This window comes from Bos indicus, chromosome 21 (assembly GCF_029378745.1).
Source record: "Bos indicus isolate NIAB-ARS_2022 breed Sahiwal x Tharparkar chromosome 21, NIAB-ARS_B.indTharparkar_mat_pri_1.0, whole genome shotgun sequence".
NCBI lineage: Eukaryota > Metazoa > Chordata > Mammalia > Artiodactyla > Bovidae > Bos > Bos indicus.
This window is the reverse complement of record NC_091780.1, coordinates 29,325,496-29,347,260: the sequence shown is the minus strand read 5'-3', so window position 1 is coordinate 29,347,260 and position 21,765 is coordinate 29,325,496. Positions and strand designations below refer to the sequence as shown.

The 21,765-nt window shown below is 52.6% G+C and overlaps 1 protein-coding gene across 2 annotated transcripts in view; it reads right to left on the bottom strand.

The window, feature by feature from the left end:
- Window positions 1–21,765, bottom strand: part of PCSK6 (proprotein convertase subtilisin/kexin type 6) — a 169,898-nt gene that overhangs the window by 101,037 nt on the left and 47,096 nt on the right. For both annotated transcript variants that reach the window (XM_070775279.1, XM_070775280.1), the window contains exons 2-5: window positions 18,554–18,658; window positions 4,571–4,681; window positions 3,971–4,114; window positions 1,671–1,747 (exon numbers count right to left, since the gene is read on the bottom strand). In XM_070775279.1, the coding sequence (XP_070631380.1) occupies window positions 1,671–1,747; window positions 3,971–4,114; window positions 4,571–4,681; window positions 18,554–18,658 (437 nt within the window). The remainder of the gene's footprint in view (window positions 1–1,670; window positions 1,748–3,970; window positions 4,115–4,570; window positions 4,682–18,553; window positions 18,659–21,765) is intronic.

Genomic DNA, 21,765 nt, shown 5'->3' with positions numbered 1-21,765 from the left:
TGTCCCTAAGCTGGGGGACACTGAGGCCGTCCCCCATTTCTCCCCATCACTGCTGGGCCATCCATGTGCCCCACAGGCTGCCCTGCAGATGTGATGCACCTGTATCAGATTTGGGCTGTGCTGGGCACCCACAGCCTCCTCATCCCACCCCCAGGCTCTGCGTCCCCCTGACTAACAGCACAGTACAGATGCTGGCCTGGCTGCAAGATGAAATAAGAACAAACAAAGGCTTAGGTTCTGTCCCCTGAGCCCTCTCCCTACCCTGTGCTCACCCTGGGCAGACCCCTCCCCCCACACACCTCTCCACAGCCATTCCAGCAGAGGGCAAGGAGGACGGCTGGACACGGAACACTCAACAGCAGTAGGTGGAATAGGAAGAGGTGACCTGAGGTCAGCACTCTCCTCAGTAATGACCCCACTCTGCCACCTACAGCAGGCACATCTCTGAGAAGGCCCTTCAGAGGTGAGAATCACTGATTTGGAATCAAAACCACCTTTAAAGCCAGTCCTGAGCCCAAGGGTCAGCCCCCGGGGCAGCCCTCCCTCCGTCCACACTCTGGACCATGTGTGCCTGCAGCTGGGGCTGTCCCTGAGTCATGGGCCCAGGGTCCCACTCGGGACTCACCACGCCACATCTGGGTGGTCCCTCCCTGCCCGCTGCACCCCTGCAGCCCCAGCGTGGTGGCCATGGAGTGGGTAGGGCACCTGGGAGGTGAGGCCAGGCCTTCACAGGTGCTGGGAGCACTGCGGCCAGCCCACTAACTGCCTCCACTGGCTGAGCCTTCCTGCGGGGCTCCGCTGGGGCACCGGGACTCCAACCTCAGCATCAAATGGACTGAAACAGGGAACGCTGAGGAGGACACACCTTGAAGGCCTCGTGTCGGCAGGGGAAAGAAAGAAAGGGCTTCCACCATCCTCTAAACACGTTTGGAAGAAGGGGAAGAGCCAATGCACAGGGCCAGCTGATGGAGGAAGGTCTGGCCGGACACTGGACAGGAGCACCCAGGCAGGTTTGGGAAACTAGACATCACCCCCAGGGCTGCTACCAATGGTGCCAAGTCCCCCAGTCTCTCCAGACCACCCCCACTCCCCCTATCACAAGTCTCAATGACCGAACAGTAACGGTGTGTCCCTCACCCATCATCTCACCCCTGCGCCCAGCCCTCGGAGGAGGAAGCATCAGGACACAAGGCATCTCTAAGACACCGAGACTCAGCAAGGTCACCCCACTTGCACAGAGCCACACAGCCAGCCCCAGCATCACTTGGGCCTCCACCACTGCCCTTGTGAGGTCAAAGACAGGGTCAAGAAGGCTTGGATGCTGACTGAGTGGTCCGAGAGAACACATTGTGATCTGGACAAAGCTGGCTGTGCAGACCATGAGATATTCCGACAATGTTGCAAACAGGAATAATGCTGGCCCAACACCCACTGCAGCTGACCAGCAGAGTGACAGCCCACAGGAAGGGGCCAAACCCACTGAGCCTGCGAGCCTGGAAGGCGGTGTGGGGTTTGCTCCTGGTGGTCAGCCCCAGACCCCACCAGGAGGCAGAGAGCTGCCCCCGGCCCATCTCCAGCCTAGGGTCCCCATGTGAGCTGGCTCCACCATCTGTGGGGACAGCAACAGAGAAGGAAGCAGGTAGGGGTCAGGCAGGTGACCCAGGACGTACTTATTCTCGTTGCTGGCATCGTACCGCGGAGACGGATCGTAATCATTGCCATTGACGTCATAGCTCGCGTACGAATCCTAAAAAATGAAACCTTGGTGACCAAAGAGAAGTGGCTCAGTGTATCACAACTCTGTTTATAACTGGTTTTAGGCCTCGACTGCAAACAGAAACAAGCCGGGCACTCTCTTACTGTAACAACAATTATACATATATATAATTATGTGGTGAATACACATAAAATTTACCACCCTAACCATTTTTACAGCTCAATGGTGCTAAGTACATCCACAAGCTGTGTGGCTGCCAGCACCATCCATCCACAGGATTCATCTTGCAAAACTCTGCACCTCTTAAACACTAACTCCTAATCCTCCCTCCTGAGCCCCTGGCAGCCACCGTCTGCTTTCCATCTCTATGAATGCAACTACTCCAGGGACCTCACCTACATGAGATCATGTAACAGAGAAGGATTAGCAGGCAGCCATTACTCTGCTCCCTGTTACTAGGCAACAGGGCTCCTCAGCCACTACTCTGGTGCCTCAATGGGCCCGGCCCCACAAGCAGCCGACTGTCAATGAGTGACCATTATTTGTGCTGCTCAGCTATTGGTCAGTGCTACAGTGGGCCCTGACCACTAGCACCTGACACCAAGGAACCACTGTGGCAGTGACTGAGTCAAGGGTCAGTGGCGTGGTGGTCATCAGGTGGAGAGTGAGGTAAGAGGCAGATTCAGGCCTTCTCCTGGAGGCCCTGCAGCTTACCCAGCCTTCAGTGAGCTGGAGGCCCAGGAAGCAGACTGGAGACTATGGCCCTCAGAGCCCTTGCCAAGGCCACCCACTAACTTTACCCCAGGCCTTGAAGCAGCCGTGAACCTCTCCCCCATCCCTGTCTCTGCGACCTAACTAGCAGTGCCCATCTGTTTGGGTCACAGTCTGTGGGACCTGGTCTCCCCATTTGGGCGGCCTAAGCAGCCTGAGGATCAGTGGGTTGGATGCCTGGCTCCCTCATGGCCCTGAGGGAGTTGCCAACTGAGACCTGTCTCCTCTGAGCCAGGACTGGGACCTTGAAGGGTGAAAGCTGTGCCTTGGGACCTTGCTTTCTTGACAGGACAGAGAATAACATTCATCTGGTAGAGATTTACAGGAACACCATTACCTGACCACCTGACCTCAGGAACAAAGGATCTGACACACAGAAGTCTGCAACAACCAACCTTGGCCCTCCCTCACCTTTTGCTTTTAAAGGGCCTCACTGAAAGCTTTCAGTAACTTTGGGGTTCTTAGGGCATGAGCCACCCATCTGCTTGTATGAACCTATAATAAACTTTTCTCTGCGCCAAAGTCTAATGTTTAGTATATGATGGGCCTCACTGTGTGTTGGGCACACAGACTTGCGATTTCAGTAACAATCAGTGTGTGTCGTTTCGTGACCCAGGTACTGTCTTCACGGTTCATCCATGCGTTAGCTATGCCTCATAATTCCCTTCATCTTATATTTTTAATATGTATGTTTTTGCTTTATATATTATCTGTATAATCTCCTATCTTCCTTTAAGACATGTTGTAAAAGCTCTCCTGATTGTTGACTTCAAAACTGTCATCCTTCGCAAACTAGTATATATAGGGTAGATAAATAACAAGGTCCTACTACACAGCACAGGGAACTATATTGAATATCCTGTGATAAACTGTAACAGAAAAAATGTTTTACACATATATAGCTGAGTCACTTTGCCAGACAGCAAAAATTAATACATTATAAATCAACTTTACTTTAATAAATGTTTTAAGAAGATAAAATTAAAAAACTGACATCATTAAGGGTGCATAACCATCTACCCAACCAACATGAGATGACTGATGTAACCGAGGCACCCAAGTGCCTTAGAATCTCGAAGGCAGTTCTCAAAAGTTACCACGTGCCAGGTTCTTTTCTCTGCACCATTGGAGGAGTAACAGGCAGAGGGTCCCTACACACAACCATCACACACACACACACAACCCCCACACACGCCGATCTGAAGGTAAACAGGCACACAGACATGTGTGCAGAGGGGACACCCCACACACACACCCAAGCACACACATTTGAGCCCCTCAGGGCCCCAGCAGCGCCCGGGAACCCTCTCAAACACCCCTGGCTCTGGGCAGCTGGGCTCACCAGCACTGCCAGCTCGGTTTCCGTACTGTAACATAATGGGGCAGGGCGGGGGGGCTTAAGCAGGTTATGCTGTACGTCGTCTCAGGTAATGACCAGCGCAGGTGAGCGTCTCAGGGAGCCAGCGCCAAGACTCCACTTACGTAGTTCGGGGCCAGGTCTGGGTGGTTTCTCTCTATGCCGTCATCCAGGATGGTGACCACCACGTTCTTTCCCGTGTAGCCCCGCTTCCATGCCGCCTGGACGTTCATTTCTGACCGGCAGCGGCTGTTCTTGTCACCACAGTGCTGCAGGCACACGAGACACAAAGCCCCCAGCACAGACACGCCTGACACAGACCTGCCAGCCCAACAGAGGTGCTGTGGTGCTAGTGGGAGGACAGGGTAGGACCTCCATTCCTCCTCCTGGTCCTAGCAAGAGTCATCGAGGAGGGCTGCATCGCTCTCCCGCCCTGACCTGGCCACGTGTACACGGAAGGCCCTCCTGCCCCAGCCAGGCCATGTCCCCACGGCTCTCCCTGGTGTTCCCGCCCTTCAGGGGCTCCATCCACGGCTCAAGGTGCCACCTACCCTCCCCTGCTCCGGGGGCCCTTCACCCTGACCCTCACATAATGACAGATTCACAAGAGAGCATGTGCCTGACAGCACTGAAATAGGGGTTCTACATGCAAAAGAAGTCCGTCTGTCTGGAGCTGACCCATCTCAGAAACACAGGGCGGGGACAGAGGCCCATGGCCTACTTACCATGTACCACATGTTGGACCAGATGGGATCGTTGAAATAAAGTGCCTGCGGGTCGTTTCGCACCTGTCTCTTCACCCGCCGTTTAACTTCCTGTTGCTGGATCCATTTCACCTAGCAGGGGAGAAATGCAGTTACTCTCTGTTTCAGCAGCCATGTCCTGGTTCCACAAGGCCGCTTTGCAGGTGTTCCAGGCATCCTTCTCCATGAACATCTAGGTCTATCAGATGCCTCGGATGGTTAATTCCAAGGAGACATTTTCACTTCAGAGCAACCATATTTGAAAGATGAAAACCAGTCTACATGGAAGGGAAGAGGACCGCTCTTATGCAACAGTAGGAAAATCATCCTGCTAAAGGAGACCTTGTGAAATGGCCAGTATTCTGGTGACCCTTGTCCCTAGTTAAAAGGAAATACACGTCAGGAATGGAGAGTGCAGAGGCATAAAAGGTGTCAAATGGTTTATCGGGAGGACACGGTTAATTATGATGATCCCTATAATGGAAGCACAGCAACTACTGCAGACCTGGTACCAGACATGCAGAGAAAACCTAGGGAGGCACACAGCAAAATACTGATAGCAATTTCTGGATGGCATTCATTTAAGATTTTATTGTTTGTTCAAGATTTTAAAATTATTTTCAGGGTTTTATAAACTTCTTTCAATCGGCATGACCTGCTGTCACAACCAAGGGAAAAAAGCTTCAGAGGCAGGATAAATGTTACTTAAGAGCAGGAATCTTGGAGCCTGGCTGCTTGGATTCAAATCTGGGCCCAAACTCACCAGTGGAGTGACTTCGAGCAGGGAGCCTCCCTGGCCTCAATTTGCTCATATCACCTGTGCAATGGGCATCACTGTGGCACCACAAGGAAGGATGGCATATAAAGTGTGCCATCAGTGACTGGCACAAGGATGTATCGTCATCACGTGTGTGTTTGTGTGTGTGTGTTTCAAAGTGGAAGAGGTGTTTTTTTTTTTCACTTTTAAAAGATAAGGGAGCTGGAACTCCCATGCCCTGAACCTAAACGTTTTCTCGGTCCAGCTGCTATGGGTTCCCAATCCCATTCTCCTGCCACTGGGACTCACTTCTGCACAGGGGCTGCAGTGGGCAGAATGGGGACACCCAGCCCTGCTCTCAGAAGTTGGTGTTCCAGTCGAGGACTCCCACTAGGCAGCCCAGAGTGAGGCAGACAGGTGGCCAAGGGCAGGGAAAGTAGGGGAGGAAGACAAGGATGGAGCCTTGGGCATGGGGGGCTGGGTGACTTGGAGGTTAGGCCAAGGCTGGTGACCCCAGGGGGATGGAGGCACAAAGGTCAAGGGCCAAGCAGCTCCCCTCAGACCTCAGCTTTGACCTCCCCACAGGCACCTGAGCGAGGAGAGTGCAACAGCCCCACAGTTAAGGGTGACCCTGATCTCCAAGGACAACATGCTCAGAAGCAAATGTCACCAGGGAAGGTTTAGCGGTAAAGAACCTGCATTCCAATTCAGGAGATGCAGGAGACATGGGCATGGCAAGTAAAATTGCACAGTGAAATATTCTGCTCATAACACCCTCTTAAGGCATTGTGAGACTTCCCAAAGTATTACTACCTGAACCAGGAAGCTTTAACTCGGTATAAAATGCCTAAGACCCTATGACCTAATTGGCTGGGCTGCGTGCTGTAAGTACAGTGGTCGTACCCCACAGACAGCTCAAGCTCCTGGGATGGGATGCTCTGGGCCCACCAGCTCGGCCAACTCACTACCCACCAGGCTGCACTTCCCATCACAGAGGAGGGGGACCTTCCTCTCCCAAGGCCAACTGGGTGGCTCCTGAAAATCAGGCAGGTGATGGAGGGCACAGTGCCACCAGTCACAGAACAATCCCCCTGTGGGATAAGACAGTAAGGGCTCCTGGTCTCAGTGGCTGCTGCACTCTGGCTAAGAACCCAGTTGACACATAATTTGGGTGGAGGTGACAGCTGGGGGCTGTCCCTATGGCATGGTCTGGGGCAGCTTTCTCCCCCGGGACAGGTCACTGCAGGACACTGACAGCTGTCAGGCACTGTCAGGCCAATGGACCTGGATACAACAAATCACTCGCCAGGCCTGCACACACGAACTCCCAGATGCCAGGCACAGAGGCTGACTCAGCCCATGGTCACCTGGTCAGGGCCAATCCGCATCTCCCTTCTCCAGGCCCCAGCCACAGCCCTGCTTCTCACCCGGCTCCAGGAAAGGGCAGAGGGTTCCTGCATTCCATCCTCCTGCCATTTTCCAGATTGGCCCTTGTGTCTCTGGGGAGCATGGCCCCATGGCCCCTTACTCAGTGGCCTGCTCAATAACGCTGCACTGTCTCCAGTGTGTCCACTGCTGGTTCTGGTCATGAGCATGAGTGTAAACACCACTGATTCCCACCCAGGACCAACCCCACCCCCCCACACACACACACATACATACACCTCCACTCAGACACAGAGCTCTGCTTCAGGAGCCCCTCAGGCTGGAACCCAGAACCAGTGAACCTTTCCAGGAGGGTCAGGGGTGCCGGTGATCCCCAGCCAAGTGCCTGAAACTGTGGCTTTCCCAAGGGGCACCTCATCGTGAACAGTAAGGCTGTTCATGACAAAAGAACACACAGTTCAGGACCCTAAGGACATGTTGTCTGTGGAACCAATTCCTGCGCAGAGCTCGGAAACAAGTGAGCCAGAGCAGACCAGCCACAGTTGCTGAGACTGAAACCATGATGAAAAAACTGCCAACATCTGAAGGTCCAGGACCAGATGGCTTCACAGATGAGTTCTAGCAAACACTTAAGAGATAACACACATCCTTCTGAAGTGAAAGTCCCTCAGTCATGTCCGACTCTTTGTGACCCCATGGACTGTATAGGAATTCTCCTATACAGTCCCTGGAATTCTCCAGGCCAGAATGCTGGAGTGGGTAGCCTTTCTCTTCTCCAGGGGATCTTCCCAACCAAGGGATTGAACCCAGGTCTCCTGCATTTTGGGTGGATTCTTTACCAGCTGAGCCACAAGGGAAGCCCAAGAATACTGGAGTGGGTAACCTATCCCTTCTCCAGTGGATCTTCCTGATCCAGAAATCGAACCAGGGTCTCCTGCATTGCAGGCGGATTCTTTACCAACTATAAGGGGAGCCTTCTGAAACCTTTCCCAAACCACTGAAGAGGAAGGAACACAGGCGGTGAGCTGGTGATGATGGCGAGTCGGGCTGGGTCGGGGCTGATCGTGAGCTCTTCCTGCCCCGAGAGGCCGGAGCACAGGGAACGTTGTCCTGTTCTGCTGGCAGCCTGCCCATTTTACATGGCAGTTTCACTTCTGGTTGGCTCACTAGGGCCCTCAGAACTTCTAGGTGCTCAGACCTTTTGGTGAAGATGGCAAGAGAGACTGTGGTGCACTCTGGCTACCTGTCAAGGCCAAGGGTATATACTCAGGGAAGACTGCAGATCCGCGGCCTGGGTCACATTAAGATACACATGTGGCAATTGTGTGCAGGGTGAGAGCTGAGCTGTTGGGTGGGGCCCCAGCCTTCTTAGGAAGAGAACTGATCGCTCTGAAAAACCTTCAGGTCCGTGAAGGAAGGAAGAGACAAGAAAGTCCCTGTTGGCTCTCCATAACTCTCATTAGGTTTCACAGGGAGTTGATTGCGGCCTCCCAAAGGTGCTTTCACTCACCCAGAATGGGGGGAACGTGGCCTGATTCAGGAAGAGGGTCTCTGCAACTGTAATCAGCTAAGGCTCTGAAGACGAGGTCATGCTGGATTATCTGGTTGTGCCCTGAATCCCACGACAAGCATCCTGACAAGGGACAGGCAAGGGGAGACTAAGACCAAGGAAAGTGAGGCCTTGGGAAGAAAACAGCTCCAGGAGCACCTTGACCTGCCAGGAGCTGCAGGTGGCAAGGCAGGACCCCCCAGCGGGACCACATCTGCCAGTACCATAGCTCTGGAGCTCTGAGACAATGTGCTTCTGGTGTCTGAAGCCCCCAGTTGGTGGTCACTTGCTATGGCCATCCTGGGATCACAGCCTTGATCAGGGCTGAGGTGTTACATGTCTGAGAATTCATGAGGCTGTCCTACCTAACATCAGACCTGGAGCCCCCAGAGGAGGGGCTGAGGGCTGTAGCAGGGGCGCTGGCGTGGGGACTTCACCAAAACAGAGGGGCCATCCCAGGGTGCCCACTGCTACCAGCTCTGGCTGGAGCCCCCACCCTAACCGCCCTTCCCTGCACATCACTGGGCCCTGGACACCTGCCCCTGCTGTCCTCTCAAACTAAAGCTGCCCCAAAAGTGGGTCCTGCCCGCTCACCCAGGGCCCTCTCACTGCCTGATTCTCCTAAGTCAGTGGCACTAAAACCCACTGTCTCCCCTCAACCCCCCAAGTCAGGACAAAGCAGGGATCCTCTCCAACACAAGAGTCTCCTAAAGGCGTCAGGACCCCATCACCCACAGCTCATCGTGGCTGCCATGCCCCCAGCATCTGGAGGTCACATGACTCTGGGAGGGTCCCTGCTCCATGACTGACACCTGGCACAGTCTGACCCCTGCCCAGGGCCCCTCTGGCCTGGCCTCCAGCCCGCAGGCCTGGTTGCATGGTGGGTGCCTCTTCACTGTGTTCCTCTCTACCGTCCTCACCAGGGAACCGTGCCCTGATACCTGGGCCAGCCGGGGTGGGCCACCAGGCTCCTGTGCCCTGAGCGTGTCTGTGCAGTGACACTGCTGACATGGAGGATGTGGACACGGACTCTTCAGGAGCCACCACCCTGCTTCCCAGGAGGGAAGGATGTGCCTTGGTCATGCGAGTCTCTCCAGCTCTCAGCCTGTAACAGGGTCCTTGTCCTCTGTCTTCCTTAAATGGCAAAACAACCCCTGATGCTGAAAAGGGAAGCATGTCTTCTGGGGCTGGGGCTCCCCTGATCTGGCTTGTCCAGCACCGCCCACAGCTCTGGCTGGACATGTCCAGGTCTTTATGACCACCCTCTGCTCCTCACTGGCCTATGTGAAGCCAGGGCGGCATTTCGCTCACCACTGTACTTGTGTGTGCCAGGCGATGTGAGGCATACAGTAGGAGTTCACTAAATGCTCTCTGAATGAAGGAATGACATTAAATGAATAAGCTTTAGATTCAAATATAGCCATAGACAGACTTTCGAAATCACTGTGGAGCAGAGCGCGCGACTGGGTCTCCATGACCACCAGGGGAGCAGTGTGGACTCTGTGCGGAAGACTGGTGCTTTGGGTTTGCCGCATTTGAGCCCAGCTCAGCACAGGTTATCTTGTCTGGGCAAGCCTTCATAACCCGTGTAAAGCATTTTCATTTCTTCAGTCATATTTTGAAGCTGAAACATCACTCTGACTTTTTCTTTTATCCATTTTCTGCATGTTTCCTGTTAAACATTTTCATCATGAGACTTTACCATCTTCTCAAGATGAGGTGAAGAGCAGTGCGTACTTCGGGAGACAACACCTCCTCCAGCTCTCTTCTTAAGAAGTCAAGTTAAAATCTGGCATCCGCTAAATGTCACTCTGCACTTGAGAGGAGGTAAACTTAAAAGATGCTGAGAAAGAGGTCATGTAAATGAGCAGGACCCTAGAACGGCCTTGAAAACTGTGAGTTATCAGGCCATGCAGTGCCCAAGTGTTGTGTGGGCAGGAGGCCCACACCCTCTTCCCTTGGGCTGCTGGGCCAGAAGGCAGCCAGCAGGTCGTCCCGGGTGCAACAAGTGACAAGGGGCTGTTCTGAAACTTTGTCCCATGAAAGAATGCCACCAGAGCAAGAATAGCCCTTGCACTCCACCCAAAGCCACTGCACACCTGTGCTCTGCTTACCGCCCTCCACCACCCACAGGCCCTGCCTGCTAGGGAAGCTCTGAGCCATCACCAGGAGCTGGTGGGGCCCAGAAGGGGCCCTGGGGGCTCTGCTCGGAGAAAGAATGAAGGACAATAGCCCTTCTCTGAGACCCTTGTGACCACTCTCCCAGACCTCCACCAACTCAAGGGGAAGAGCAGGAACTGAATCAAGCTGCCTGCCTCCTCACAGCCCCCACGCTCAGCCTGTGACATGGAGTTCTATTCAGGTCCCGTGTTCATGCACAGCAAGAGAGACAGTTCTGGTCCGCCTTCCCCTCTCTCCCCACCTTGGTGTCCTCGAAGTGAGGGATGCATCCTTCTGTCACCGGGGAAGGATGGAGACTCCCTCTCCTGTGTGTTGTGACAGAGCCAGCCATGCCTGCAGACCAGGGCAAGTCTCTGGAAGTCACGAGAGGCCAGACTCCAAGTGTCTGGGGCCCAGATCCGAAGGCCTCTTCCAGGAGAGAGGCGAGCGGCAGGCACGCTGGGAAAGTAAACCTGTGACCCTGTCGTCTGCGCCTCAGCCTCCAGCCTGTGTAGTGAGGGTCAGATCAGCCTGTCTGGGGCCCCTGCGTGTGAAGGCCTGGATGCTCACATCCCGAGTCCCATCAATCCTGAGTGCTCCACACACCTGTTGCAGCACGTGCTGGGCCAGCTTTCTACCAGCTGAGAAGCAGTGAGATGTGAACTCATGGCGTGAGGACCCACAGAAAGGAAACCACGCTCCCTGACCAGAGCACATCACCTTAGTGTGTGACGTGCTCCTTTTCTGAGGACAGGCCATGGATTGCATGTGTAGGAAATGAGCAGTTGCCAAGTGGGGGCTTCCTGCCCAGCATCCAGGGTCCCTGGAGGGTGGAGGGGCAGGCTCAAGTCCCAGGAGCCCCAGAAGCTGTGTGTAGAGCCGTGTAGATGTGAGCTTAGGGTGTCTTTCCTCCTCTGAGAGAAACGGTGTCCACAGCCTTCATCAGCCTTTCCAAGAGGCCTGTGATTCTGGCACAGTTAAGAAGAAGCACAGAGGCCAGCTTGCAGAGGTGGAGAGTGATCGGAGACAGAGGACTGACACCCCCCCGCCAGCTGACCTCCTGGGGCAGAGGGCACCAGCCTCCTTAGAGAGAGTCTCAGGGAGACACCTGAGCCCTCTGAGGTACCATGTGGGGTGGGGAGGAGATGCCAGGCTGCTATGCGAACCCAAGAGCCTGGGCAGTAGAAGAGACAGAAGAGAAGGAAGTCAAACCAGAAAATTCAAAGCTGATCTAATGCAGCCTTGACGCAACTCCCCGCCCCCCCAATCCCCCCACAGGACAGAGGCCACTGGGGACCCAGGCACATCTCTACTCCTTCAGCTGGCCAGAGCACAGGCCACCTCTCAAATCCTCCCTGTCAAAGTTGAAGGACAGGGGCCCAGAGGTGTCCGCTCATCGCTGGTATGAGCCAGCACCACCCACCTGCAAATGCAGGAGACAAGACCGGACTCAGGAGGTCAGAGTCCTTGATTATATGAGTTCTCCCTTTCCTGAAAGGAAAGAGGATCACAAAATGGACAGGGGGCTGGAGCGCTGACTCCAGAATCACCAGCCAGACAGGGGTGCCCAGCTGGCCCACGTCAGTGCTTCTGCCGTCTGGTCAATTAAAGCCCTCTTTAGGGCTTTTGTCACAATTTAACCAAGACCACAAGGTACTTCTGAAGTTGGGCATTCGGCAGCCGAATGACAGGGACTCAGGATCACTGGGCAGTGGGGACGCTGCCAGACCCAAGCATCCTGGTGGGTATTTCTCCCTCAGAGCCACAGGCCTGGGGACCCAGAAACACCTTTCTCGAACATCCCTGGGTGATGGACTATGGGGGGGGTCTGGAGTCCTCACTCCCCGTGCTGGGCCAGTCTGGGCACCAGAACTCACATCCAGGGCTGACCGCAGGCCAATCTCAGCTGACATAAGCACATCAAGAAATTTCCACCCTCACCTCAGGGTCAGTATCACAACCTCTGTGCAGCATGAAGAAGGTTCCCTTTTTCCCTCATTGCCACCACCACAAGGGAACATAAATTAGACAAAAATAGGATAATATGTAAAGTTACTCTTGTTAAAAAAAAAAGTCATCACATAAAAAGAAGTCTATGAGAAAACAGTAACAGATACAACTTGCTATGTGAACCTACCCCGTGAAAATTGACATCTGCTTCAGTAAACACTGAGGGTCCATCTGCTATTCACCGGGTGGCCTATCGGACTTGGGAGTGAAAGCAAGTGAGGGTGGCCAGGCCCTGAGAACGTGACTCACCCTCCCCAAACCCCAACCGCCCAGGCACAGGATGGGCTACTTGCATCTGAACCCAGCCATCTCTCCCCGCACCTCTCTGCAGCTCCTGGGCCTGGAATCCCAGGCCTCCTGGGAATGACCTGCAGTTCCCAGCAGCCCTGTGCCAGTCCTGGTCACTAACAGATTCCCAGCAAACGAAGATTCCCTCTTCACTCCCACAAACTCTGCCAAGCTTGGGCCCTTGGTCCTGGCAGTTTCTGGGGTGGCTGGAAACAGATTTACAGGAACAAGAGCAGGACCTAGGGCTGAGGGTCTGTCTGCTGCTCTGGATGGGCTCGCAGTGCTGGGAACCCCAGGGAGGAGGATGCCCGTGGGTTCCCAAGCCCAGTAAGACAGCGCGTGCCCTGCAGCAGTGGGCAGCTCCAAACGTGGCCGGATGAGCTCTGGCCCTGTGGCTTTCGTGCTGGGACAATATCTAGACAGCCTGGACCCCTCCGCTCCAGGAGTCCCAGGGACCTCACAGACCCAGAGTGCGGACCTCCCACCACTTAGAGCAGCGCCCTGAGCCAGCTCCCAGTGGGAGGGCGCACAGGCTAAGACTGAGGAGACACCAGGGGAGGCAGTGTGTGCACAGGCTGGTGGAGGAAGTGAAGATGTCATCCGATGAGGATTACAAAGCCCAGCCTGGCTACAGGGAGGCCAGACCAGGGGGCCTGGGCAGGATGTCCCGGGGCGGCAGCACCACAACAAGGGCTGGGCAAGGATGCCCACAGCTGGCCAGTGAAAGGGGCTGTGCGGCATCCAGGCAACAGAGGACAGGGCTGGGGTAGGGGTGCAGGTGGGGACGCAGGACAAGGCCAGGACGGGGCTGCCCAGGTGGAGGAACGAGAGTGGGGGAGGCGCAGCTTCTCTCTGAGACAGAGCTGTGGTTGGAACATTACTCAGCTTTGGGACACGGTGACTGTAGGACTCTTGGAGGGACTGTGGGACTTTTTGAGGCATATAAGTGGAAGTGTGAGCCTGCTGGTGAAATCATAGAGCACCATCTTTTAAAGCCTATTTGAAAATTCTGTTTGCCAGTTCATAGCAGCCAGAGTCCACTAGACCCAGCGGGGTTGTGCTGAAGTGTGCAGACAGCTGAAGGCCTCCCCACCCCACATGGGCGGACCCATCGGGCTGTGTGTGGCAGTCCACCCCACTCCCCAGTCCAACCCATCCCATCCCACAGTTCATCAACCCCCAAATCAATGCAGCCACTTCCTGTCCACATGCTGGTATTTGCCAGGAACTTTCTGTTTGTTTGCACACCCAGTGGCTCTAGCACACAAAACTCAGATAAAAGTCCCTCTGTGGTTAATGGAAAGATCAGCTTCAGTGTTGCATCACTGCTGGAGGAGAACCTGAAGCTGATGAAGCTCTGGGGCAAAGTCCTGTCCCACAAACAGCATGCCCACCCTGGCCCTGGAAATCACTTCCCAGCTCCCAGGCGCTGAAGGGCTGGAGCAGAGAGTCAACCCGAAGCCTCCCACCACTCCATGAGGAGCCACTGAGGGCCCCTGACATCTTTATCCTTCCATTTCCGTCATTGATCTGGCTGAGCACACAGTGGGAGGGCTGAGCCAGAGTCACCACTCTAAAATGTAAGGCTTGGAAGACTCAACATCCAACTATCAGCCAGCTTGGAACCTAGTCAGAGCAAGTAATTTTTAAAACATTTGGGAGCCCTTACAGCTATTGGCTGGTGCTTCTGTAACATCCACCCTGCTCCAGACTCTTGGCGAAAGAACAAGTTAAAAACAAATGCTTTCAGTTGGCTTAAATGACAGCCCTTTGGAGAAACCCAGCGACTGATACCGCACCCGGAGAGCAGGCTGGCTGTTCTCCCAAGAAGAGAGAGGGCTGGCCCACCAGGCTCTTCGAGCAAAATGACCCTTTTCAAAGGCGGTTTAAAACACCAAGTAAAGGTGATTAGGGACAACAACTGCACGACGCTGGTACAGGGTCAGGGCAGAGATGCCTAAAGAATGTGCGTGCATGTGACTGAAGTCTTCAATCTTCCCTCCCGCTGGTGTTCTGTTCGGTTCTGTTTAACAAATGTACGCTGTATCAGCTTTTAGGCGAAGTAGGGGTGAGCTTTAAATTCCATCACTTATCAAAGCAATTGTATACAATAGGGACTGGAGCTAATTAAAATAAAATACCGTCTGCATTCGATTGAACTTTATTCTAAGCCCTATAACATTCATCTCCAGTTTGGTCATTCAAACACGATGGCAACTGCATTCCAATGACGCTGGATAGTATTAAATCATCTTTTCCTTTTTTTAATATTAATTACACAACTCTCTGATCGCGAAGGTGTCACAAAACACTTCGCTAATTTGGGAAAGCATCCTAGTGCACTGCAGGAAAAGATAACACTAAACATCTCTGTAAATAGCTAATTTTACCTGATATTTCATTACAATGACTTGGTAGAGTAAATATTAGTCAGACTGACAGCTAATTGATTTGGTTTGCATTAAAACTAGACTGATTTCAACGGAGGCGTTTCAGTTGCAATTCTGAATTTGTCATTGGTTCCATTGTCTATATGCTCTCCCTGGGGCTAAATATTTAATGAGAACTGTGGGAAACAATCGCAATCACGTGGGCCTTGCGGGCACTGGAATGCGCGGCTGTTTACCTTTTCTCTCCTCTGTTGGCAGGATGCTCCCACAGCAGCTCTGCCAGGAGCTGATTAAGAAGCTCTGCATAAAAAGGATTTTTAATTTGAAAAAAGTTAACTGGCACTGCCTGTGGGAGTTCCTCCCCTCTTCTTCGAGGCCACAACTGATCACCGGGAGCCCCTGCCCGCAGACCCAGAGTGAATGCAGTGCCTGGAACCCACCCACACGGCACAAGCCCATCACCACAGATGCCAAAGAGGAGCCAGCTGGGGCCCGCCCCAAGTCCTGCCCAGCTGTCTCCTGCAGCCTCACAGCCAGGCCCCATGTCTGGCCCTGCTGGGGCCACAGGCAAGAGGACCACCAGGTGGGCATCTCTGCGTTCCTGGACACAGGGTCACTCTCAGCAGGTGCACAGTTAGTAATTCTGAAAGGAAGGGTGGAACAGTTGAGTTGAATACCTTTAAAAGGTTTACAATTTAGACACTAGAAAAGAGTGAATCCCCCTACCCACCCACCCCCATGCCAAAACACAGGTTACATCTCCTATTTCACTTCTGCCATAGTTTTAACAATTGAGAAGCCACTTAGTTCTCCAAAATTCCTCGGAAATGAGACAGGCAGAGGCCTGGGGCCCTTCACTGAGGTGCTTGTACCTGCACAAACCTCTCCTCCAGCAATAAGATACAGAGAAAGTGTATGGGACTAAAAGTAACTGCATGCATGCACAGTTGGGGGAAATTCCAGACAAGATACAAAAAGACTAAAAACCCAGCTGCCACTTCTGAAGAGCCTGGAACAGAAGCAGGGGACTGCACATGCCCCCCGCACTCAACACCACCAAAGGGGCGGGAGGACCACCTAAGCCACCCCTCCAGCCTGACCCTGAACACACCCTGACCCTCACCCCATATAAGGAACCACCTCCCCCCACCCCACCCACATCGGGAAGCAAGCAAGCAAGGGAGCCTGTTGTTTGTTCCTGCTCTCTCTGCTGCAGCAGGGGCCCCAATAAAGTCTCGCCTAAATCTCTTGTCTGGCCTCTGATCCATTGCTATTGGTGGTGGGGAGGCCAAGCATCCTGTTGGGCAGGAGAAAGGGAATCAAGAAACTTCCCAACCAGGGACAGCCCTGCAAGAATCTGCCTTGCAATGCCAGAGACAAGGTTTCCATCCCATGTTGGGGATCTAAGATTCCACATGCTCCAGAGCCCAAGTGCTGTAACTGGAGAGCCCAGACGCTGCAACTACTGAGCCCACTCACCACAACTAGAGAGTCTGCATGCTGCAACTAACACCAGATGCAGCCAAATAAATTATTTAAAATAAATAAAAGACATGTAGCCAAATAAATAAATGACAAAGAATCCTACCATCCCATCCTGTTCTCATGCACATCTCTATGGGGGGGGATGTCCCCCATGCAAACAGCATCCCTTCGCTTTGACTCTCCCTGTGGGAACAGTAACTCCAAACAAGCATGCTGTTCTCACAAGGCAGACCTCTGCGTGCTTAAGAAAAACTGTGGAGGGCACGGCAGCAACTCCCTTCTGAGCTTAGACAGGTGAGGAGCCCCTGCGAACCTCAGCACCGCCCCCACCACCAGCTGCAAGGACCCCCATGTGTCTTTGTGGTGGCCATGCACTCTGCACTCAGCCCTATGGTGACATGGGGTCTGCTCACTCTTCTCCAATGGCCCGTCCTGTGCGACTTAGCCACTACCACCTGGCTTCGCTTCTGAGACGGAAAAAAATGCACCAGCCCCTGTGAAAAGTGTCCTTCCAGCTCTGTGGTGTGAACACACACACCGGGTGGGAGGAGGCACATAAGGTGCCCTTCATAAACACAAACTTCCTCTTAGCTGTGAGGGAAGAATGGGATTAGCACAGTGTTTGATTCTATCTCCTTCTGTTTGTCCACCCACCCACCATGCATCCGACCATCCTCGTACCCACCCATAAAGTGAACTCAGAACCATGCACTGTGTGTCCACCTTATCAGAGCCCAGCTTGTGGATGGGCTGGCTCATGCACTAGGATGACTTCCCCATGCTCTTGAAACCAGAAATCACAAAGTTGTAACCAGAGAAGCATTCCCAGGACAAACCATCTCTCCCATCAACACAAGAGGAGCCACGATGGTGGCGGGGTGGTGGGGGTGGGGTGAGGTGGGGGGTGGTGCTTGGGACACCACCACGGCCAGCTTCTCTGCAGAAACTTTACTATCCACGTTCTCTGGGGATCCCTGCAGGAACACCCCATACCTGCTTGGGAGTCTAAATGAACACTCTGCACACTGCTTTTAGGAGAGGGTGATTTCCATGTTCTAAAACTACAGTTTACCAATGGCCTCATTTGTTTGTTGTGGCCGTAACTTCTTGTCACTTGCACTTCACCATCCCTTGTAGCTCTCAATGCCCTGTGACATATCATGTGCATTTCTATAGACTGTCAGCCCCACCGTCCACTCCAATGGCCCTGATATGGACATACAGGGACACACAGCAGGTATTCCAAAATCACCTGGTGAATGAATGAGGCCATCAAAGGCTCACTTGGCCATCTTACATCTTTAATCTTACCAAGTATCTGCTGACCCATGAGTCAAATATTAATCTCAAATCTATGTAGAAAGCATGATTAACCACTGATAAATAAGAATTATACTAAAAACGTTATTAGCCTCTTTTCAAATTACATCTGTTTTCATCTCAAAGATCACAGGGATTTTTAAAGAAAAAGCTACGTTCACTGCCCAAGTTTTCAAGTTCATGGTAACCATTAAGATATGTGTTATGACAACCACAAAAACACCTGCCTATCCAAACTCTAATTTCATTATTAAAACGACAGTTTGAATTCCATAGCCTTTATGGGTAAGATGCACACATTTATCTCCGCTAATTACTATGTGTTTTGTTGAATTTTAAAGATTTAAAATGATAGCCCTATAGTCATTTGATTGTTGTTTCAAACAGAAGTCAAGAATTTAAATTCTCAAGTCTTACTAAGGACCCAAATATTTGGAGTTTTGAAATGCTCTGATATGTAGCTGCACATCTGTTTTGTTTTGTTCAGAGAGGAAAACTTAGGGTCATGGAGAAGCTCATTAAAATTCAGACTTGGGCATTTTCAGAACCAGAGACACAAACAACCCACACACGACACTCTAGGTCCTCAGACAGCATCTGCCCAGGGAGCGGAGCTGTACCTGGGGGTCCATCCTGAGGAAGGTGTGAGGGCCTCTGCTGCTCAAGGTGGACCTCTTAAAGGTTTTGCTGTGATAAAAGTGGTAGTAATCGTCCAGGTTTCCAATCTGCAAAACAAGAAGCAGGATACCACCAATCAGTATGGTCTCACCAAACCCTGCCTCTCAGAACACCTCCCCCTCCTCTGAGAGACCCATTCTGCCCCCAGAGTGAGATCACCCTCCATGACACTCCCCCACTCACATCCCTGCCACAGATTCTAGGTCTGTGAATGTCAACTCGGAGACCCCTTTCTGGATAAACACTAGGTGGTATTTCCGATGAAGTACATGCTCCCCAGATCTTGCAGTGAGTTTGTATCATTTAAAGTTTGTATTACCATGGCCAAGTTATTTTAGACAAGAATTCCTGTTCATTTTGGGTTAAGCATCCCTGAAGCAGCTCAGTTCGTGTCAAGTCAGGTCTAAGTCTACACCAAACACTCATTTATAAACAAACTCCATGCTCTCTGCCCCCCAGGGTACACTGAGACATCTAAGAATGAATGTCCGTTCCCAAGTGCAGCAAGGAGCCAAGGCAAACACGCAGCCCCATCTGCTTGGGGACTGCGGAAAGGTCAGCTGAGAACACCCGAGTCCCAGGGTGTCCCGGCTCTCGGCCAGCAGCGGTCTATCAGGGTGGATTTCAGCTGGAGGGCTGGAGGGGACGTGGTAGGCTGCTCCTGCACCTCCTCCCGCCATCCCAGCCCCGACCTGCCTCGTGTCTCACAACCCTGGAGCATCAGGACACTGTGCTCAGGAGGCCTGCCTCTCCTAAATTCCACTGGCTGCTGGAAACAGCTGGCTGGGCACGAGCCCTGAGCAGAGCCTTGTCACTGAAGATGGAGCAAATGCTACACAAACTCTCAGGCTGCCCTCCTCAGGCGGAACCATCCTAGTTTCTCTTCCAGCTCCTGAGGAGAGGATGGATTTAAGACAGACTGTCCTCTGCAGCAGTCAGATGTCATGGTGACAAGCCTGGTTTCAGCCAGACAGGCCTCATCCAAACCTTGTCCTCTCCCTTCACCATGCATGATCCTGTGATCCTGAGCAAGATTCCCCTCCTGCAAACCTCAGCTCCTTACATGTACAGTGGGGATAAAACTACATACCCCAAGAACTTGTTTAAGCAGGACTAATGTCCACCCAATTCACCATGACCTTCCGCTGCCCCTCTTCCTGCTCACAGACACTGCATCTGTCCAGTGCAGTGGACGGGACCAGGCAGAGACCTAAAAGGACATGGAGATGCTGAGCAGCCATTTCCACGTCTTTCCACAAGAAGACTGCGCAGGTGTCTACAGAGAGAGCCTGCTTGACTGTACCCTTTACCCTCATATCCAGAAAACCCAGCAGTCCGGCTGCATCCTGCTTTTCAGTTTCCAGAGACACCGCTTGTCCTTGAAATGAAGAACCTCCTTGTTTGCTCAAGCTTGCTCCAGGGTGTTTCAGTTGTTTTCAAGCACAGAACAGCGAACACCATGACAGCTATAAAGGTTAGCCAGTTAAGAGTCTATATGGTGTCTGCCTAATTTAGTGCCTTGAACACAGTTGCTGTTCAGGAAATCCTGGCTGTATTAGGAGCTGGAATTCTCACCCTGGCTCCTCCAAACCCTCCCTGGGCCTGGGATACACCCTGACTCAGCTTTACCTGCTGCGGAATCTGGGCTTCAGACCCTCTCTTAGTCTCCTTCTGAGAACAGTAACTACTATCTTCAAGGTTTGTTCCAAGACAGTCCCTCTCCCCTCTCCCCTCACTATACACACACCACACACACATACACATACCACTTATACACACACTCACACACATACACACACACCAAACATGCATACCTCACATACACCACACACACACTACACATACACTGCATGCACATACCACACATACACTGTACATACACACGCATCACACATATACCACACATACACACACACACACCACACGCGAACTTCCCTGGAGGCTCAGTGGTGAAGCATCCGCCTGCCAGTGCGGGAGATCTGGGTTCAATCCCTGGGTCAGAAAGATCCCCTGGAGAAGGAAATGGCAACTTACTTCAGCATTCTTGCCTGGAGAATCCCATGGACAGAGGAGCCCGGCGGGCTACAGTCTGTAGGGTCACAAAGAGTTGGACACCACTGAGCGACTAAACAACAACAATACACGCACACGTACACATATACAGAGTCGGGCACAGCTCTTCATATACAAAGAGCCAGCAAAGTACCTGGCAGGCAGGAAGTGCTCTATACGTGGTTTTCTGCAATTATGACTCTTGGTTCATTTTCGACTTCAAGCATCTTTTCAACCATCATAAACCTCATTATTTCTGCCCTGTTTTGCACAGAAGCACTCTTATTTCTCCTCCTACAGTTAACTGCTCACTTTTTCACTGAAGTTAATTGTTATGTCTGTCAAAGGGCTCCTCCTAGAGCAAGCCAAGCTGTTATTTAACAACAATGCAGCTTTAACTTACAGCCATGTTTAATCCACAAGTGGCCACCATCCCTGGGAGATATATCACAACTTTGGGTCTTTTAACTCCAGGTGTTCAAATCAATTTCCACTCAGGACATGGAGAAACTAAGAGCTGAATCCAATGTGCTGACAAGGGGAGGGATTAATTTCAGAGCTGCCAACTATAAGCACTGGGCTTCTTAGGTAGAAAGGTGGTTAAGAATCCATCTGTCAATGTAGGACACACAAGAGACGCAGGTTCAATCCCTGGTTTGGGAAGATCCCCTGGAGGAGGAAATGGCAACCACTCCAGGATTCTTGCCTGGAAAATTCCATTGACAGAGGAGCCTTGTGAGCTATAGTCCATGGGGTCGCAAAGTTCACAGGGTCACAAAGAGGCAGACACGACTGAGCATGCACTCATAGATCCTAAGTAGGCCCGCATCAGGGTAGCCCTGGACGCCACTCAGGGCAGCATCTGGCCCTAGAGCAGCCCAGCCTCTCTGCAAAGGCCAGTCCCCAGGCCGTGCAGGCCCGTGATGCTGCCCCTGTCCAGCTCCACCCTGAGCAGGGCTCAGAGGGTCTGCACTGAGGAGAGTCATTTCCATTGAGCAATTCCAGGGAAGAACAGATGGCTCCCATGATGCTGACCAGACAAACTGCCCCGGGGGCAGCAACGGGCAATGCCACATCTATTTTGGGCACTTATGTGCAGCCC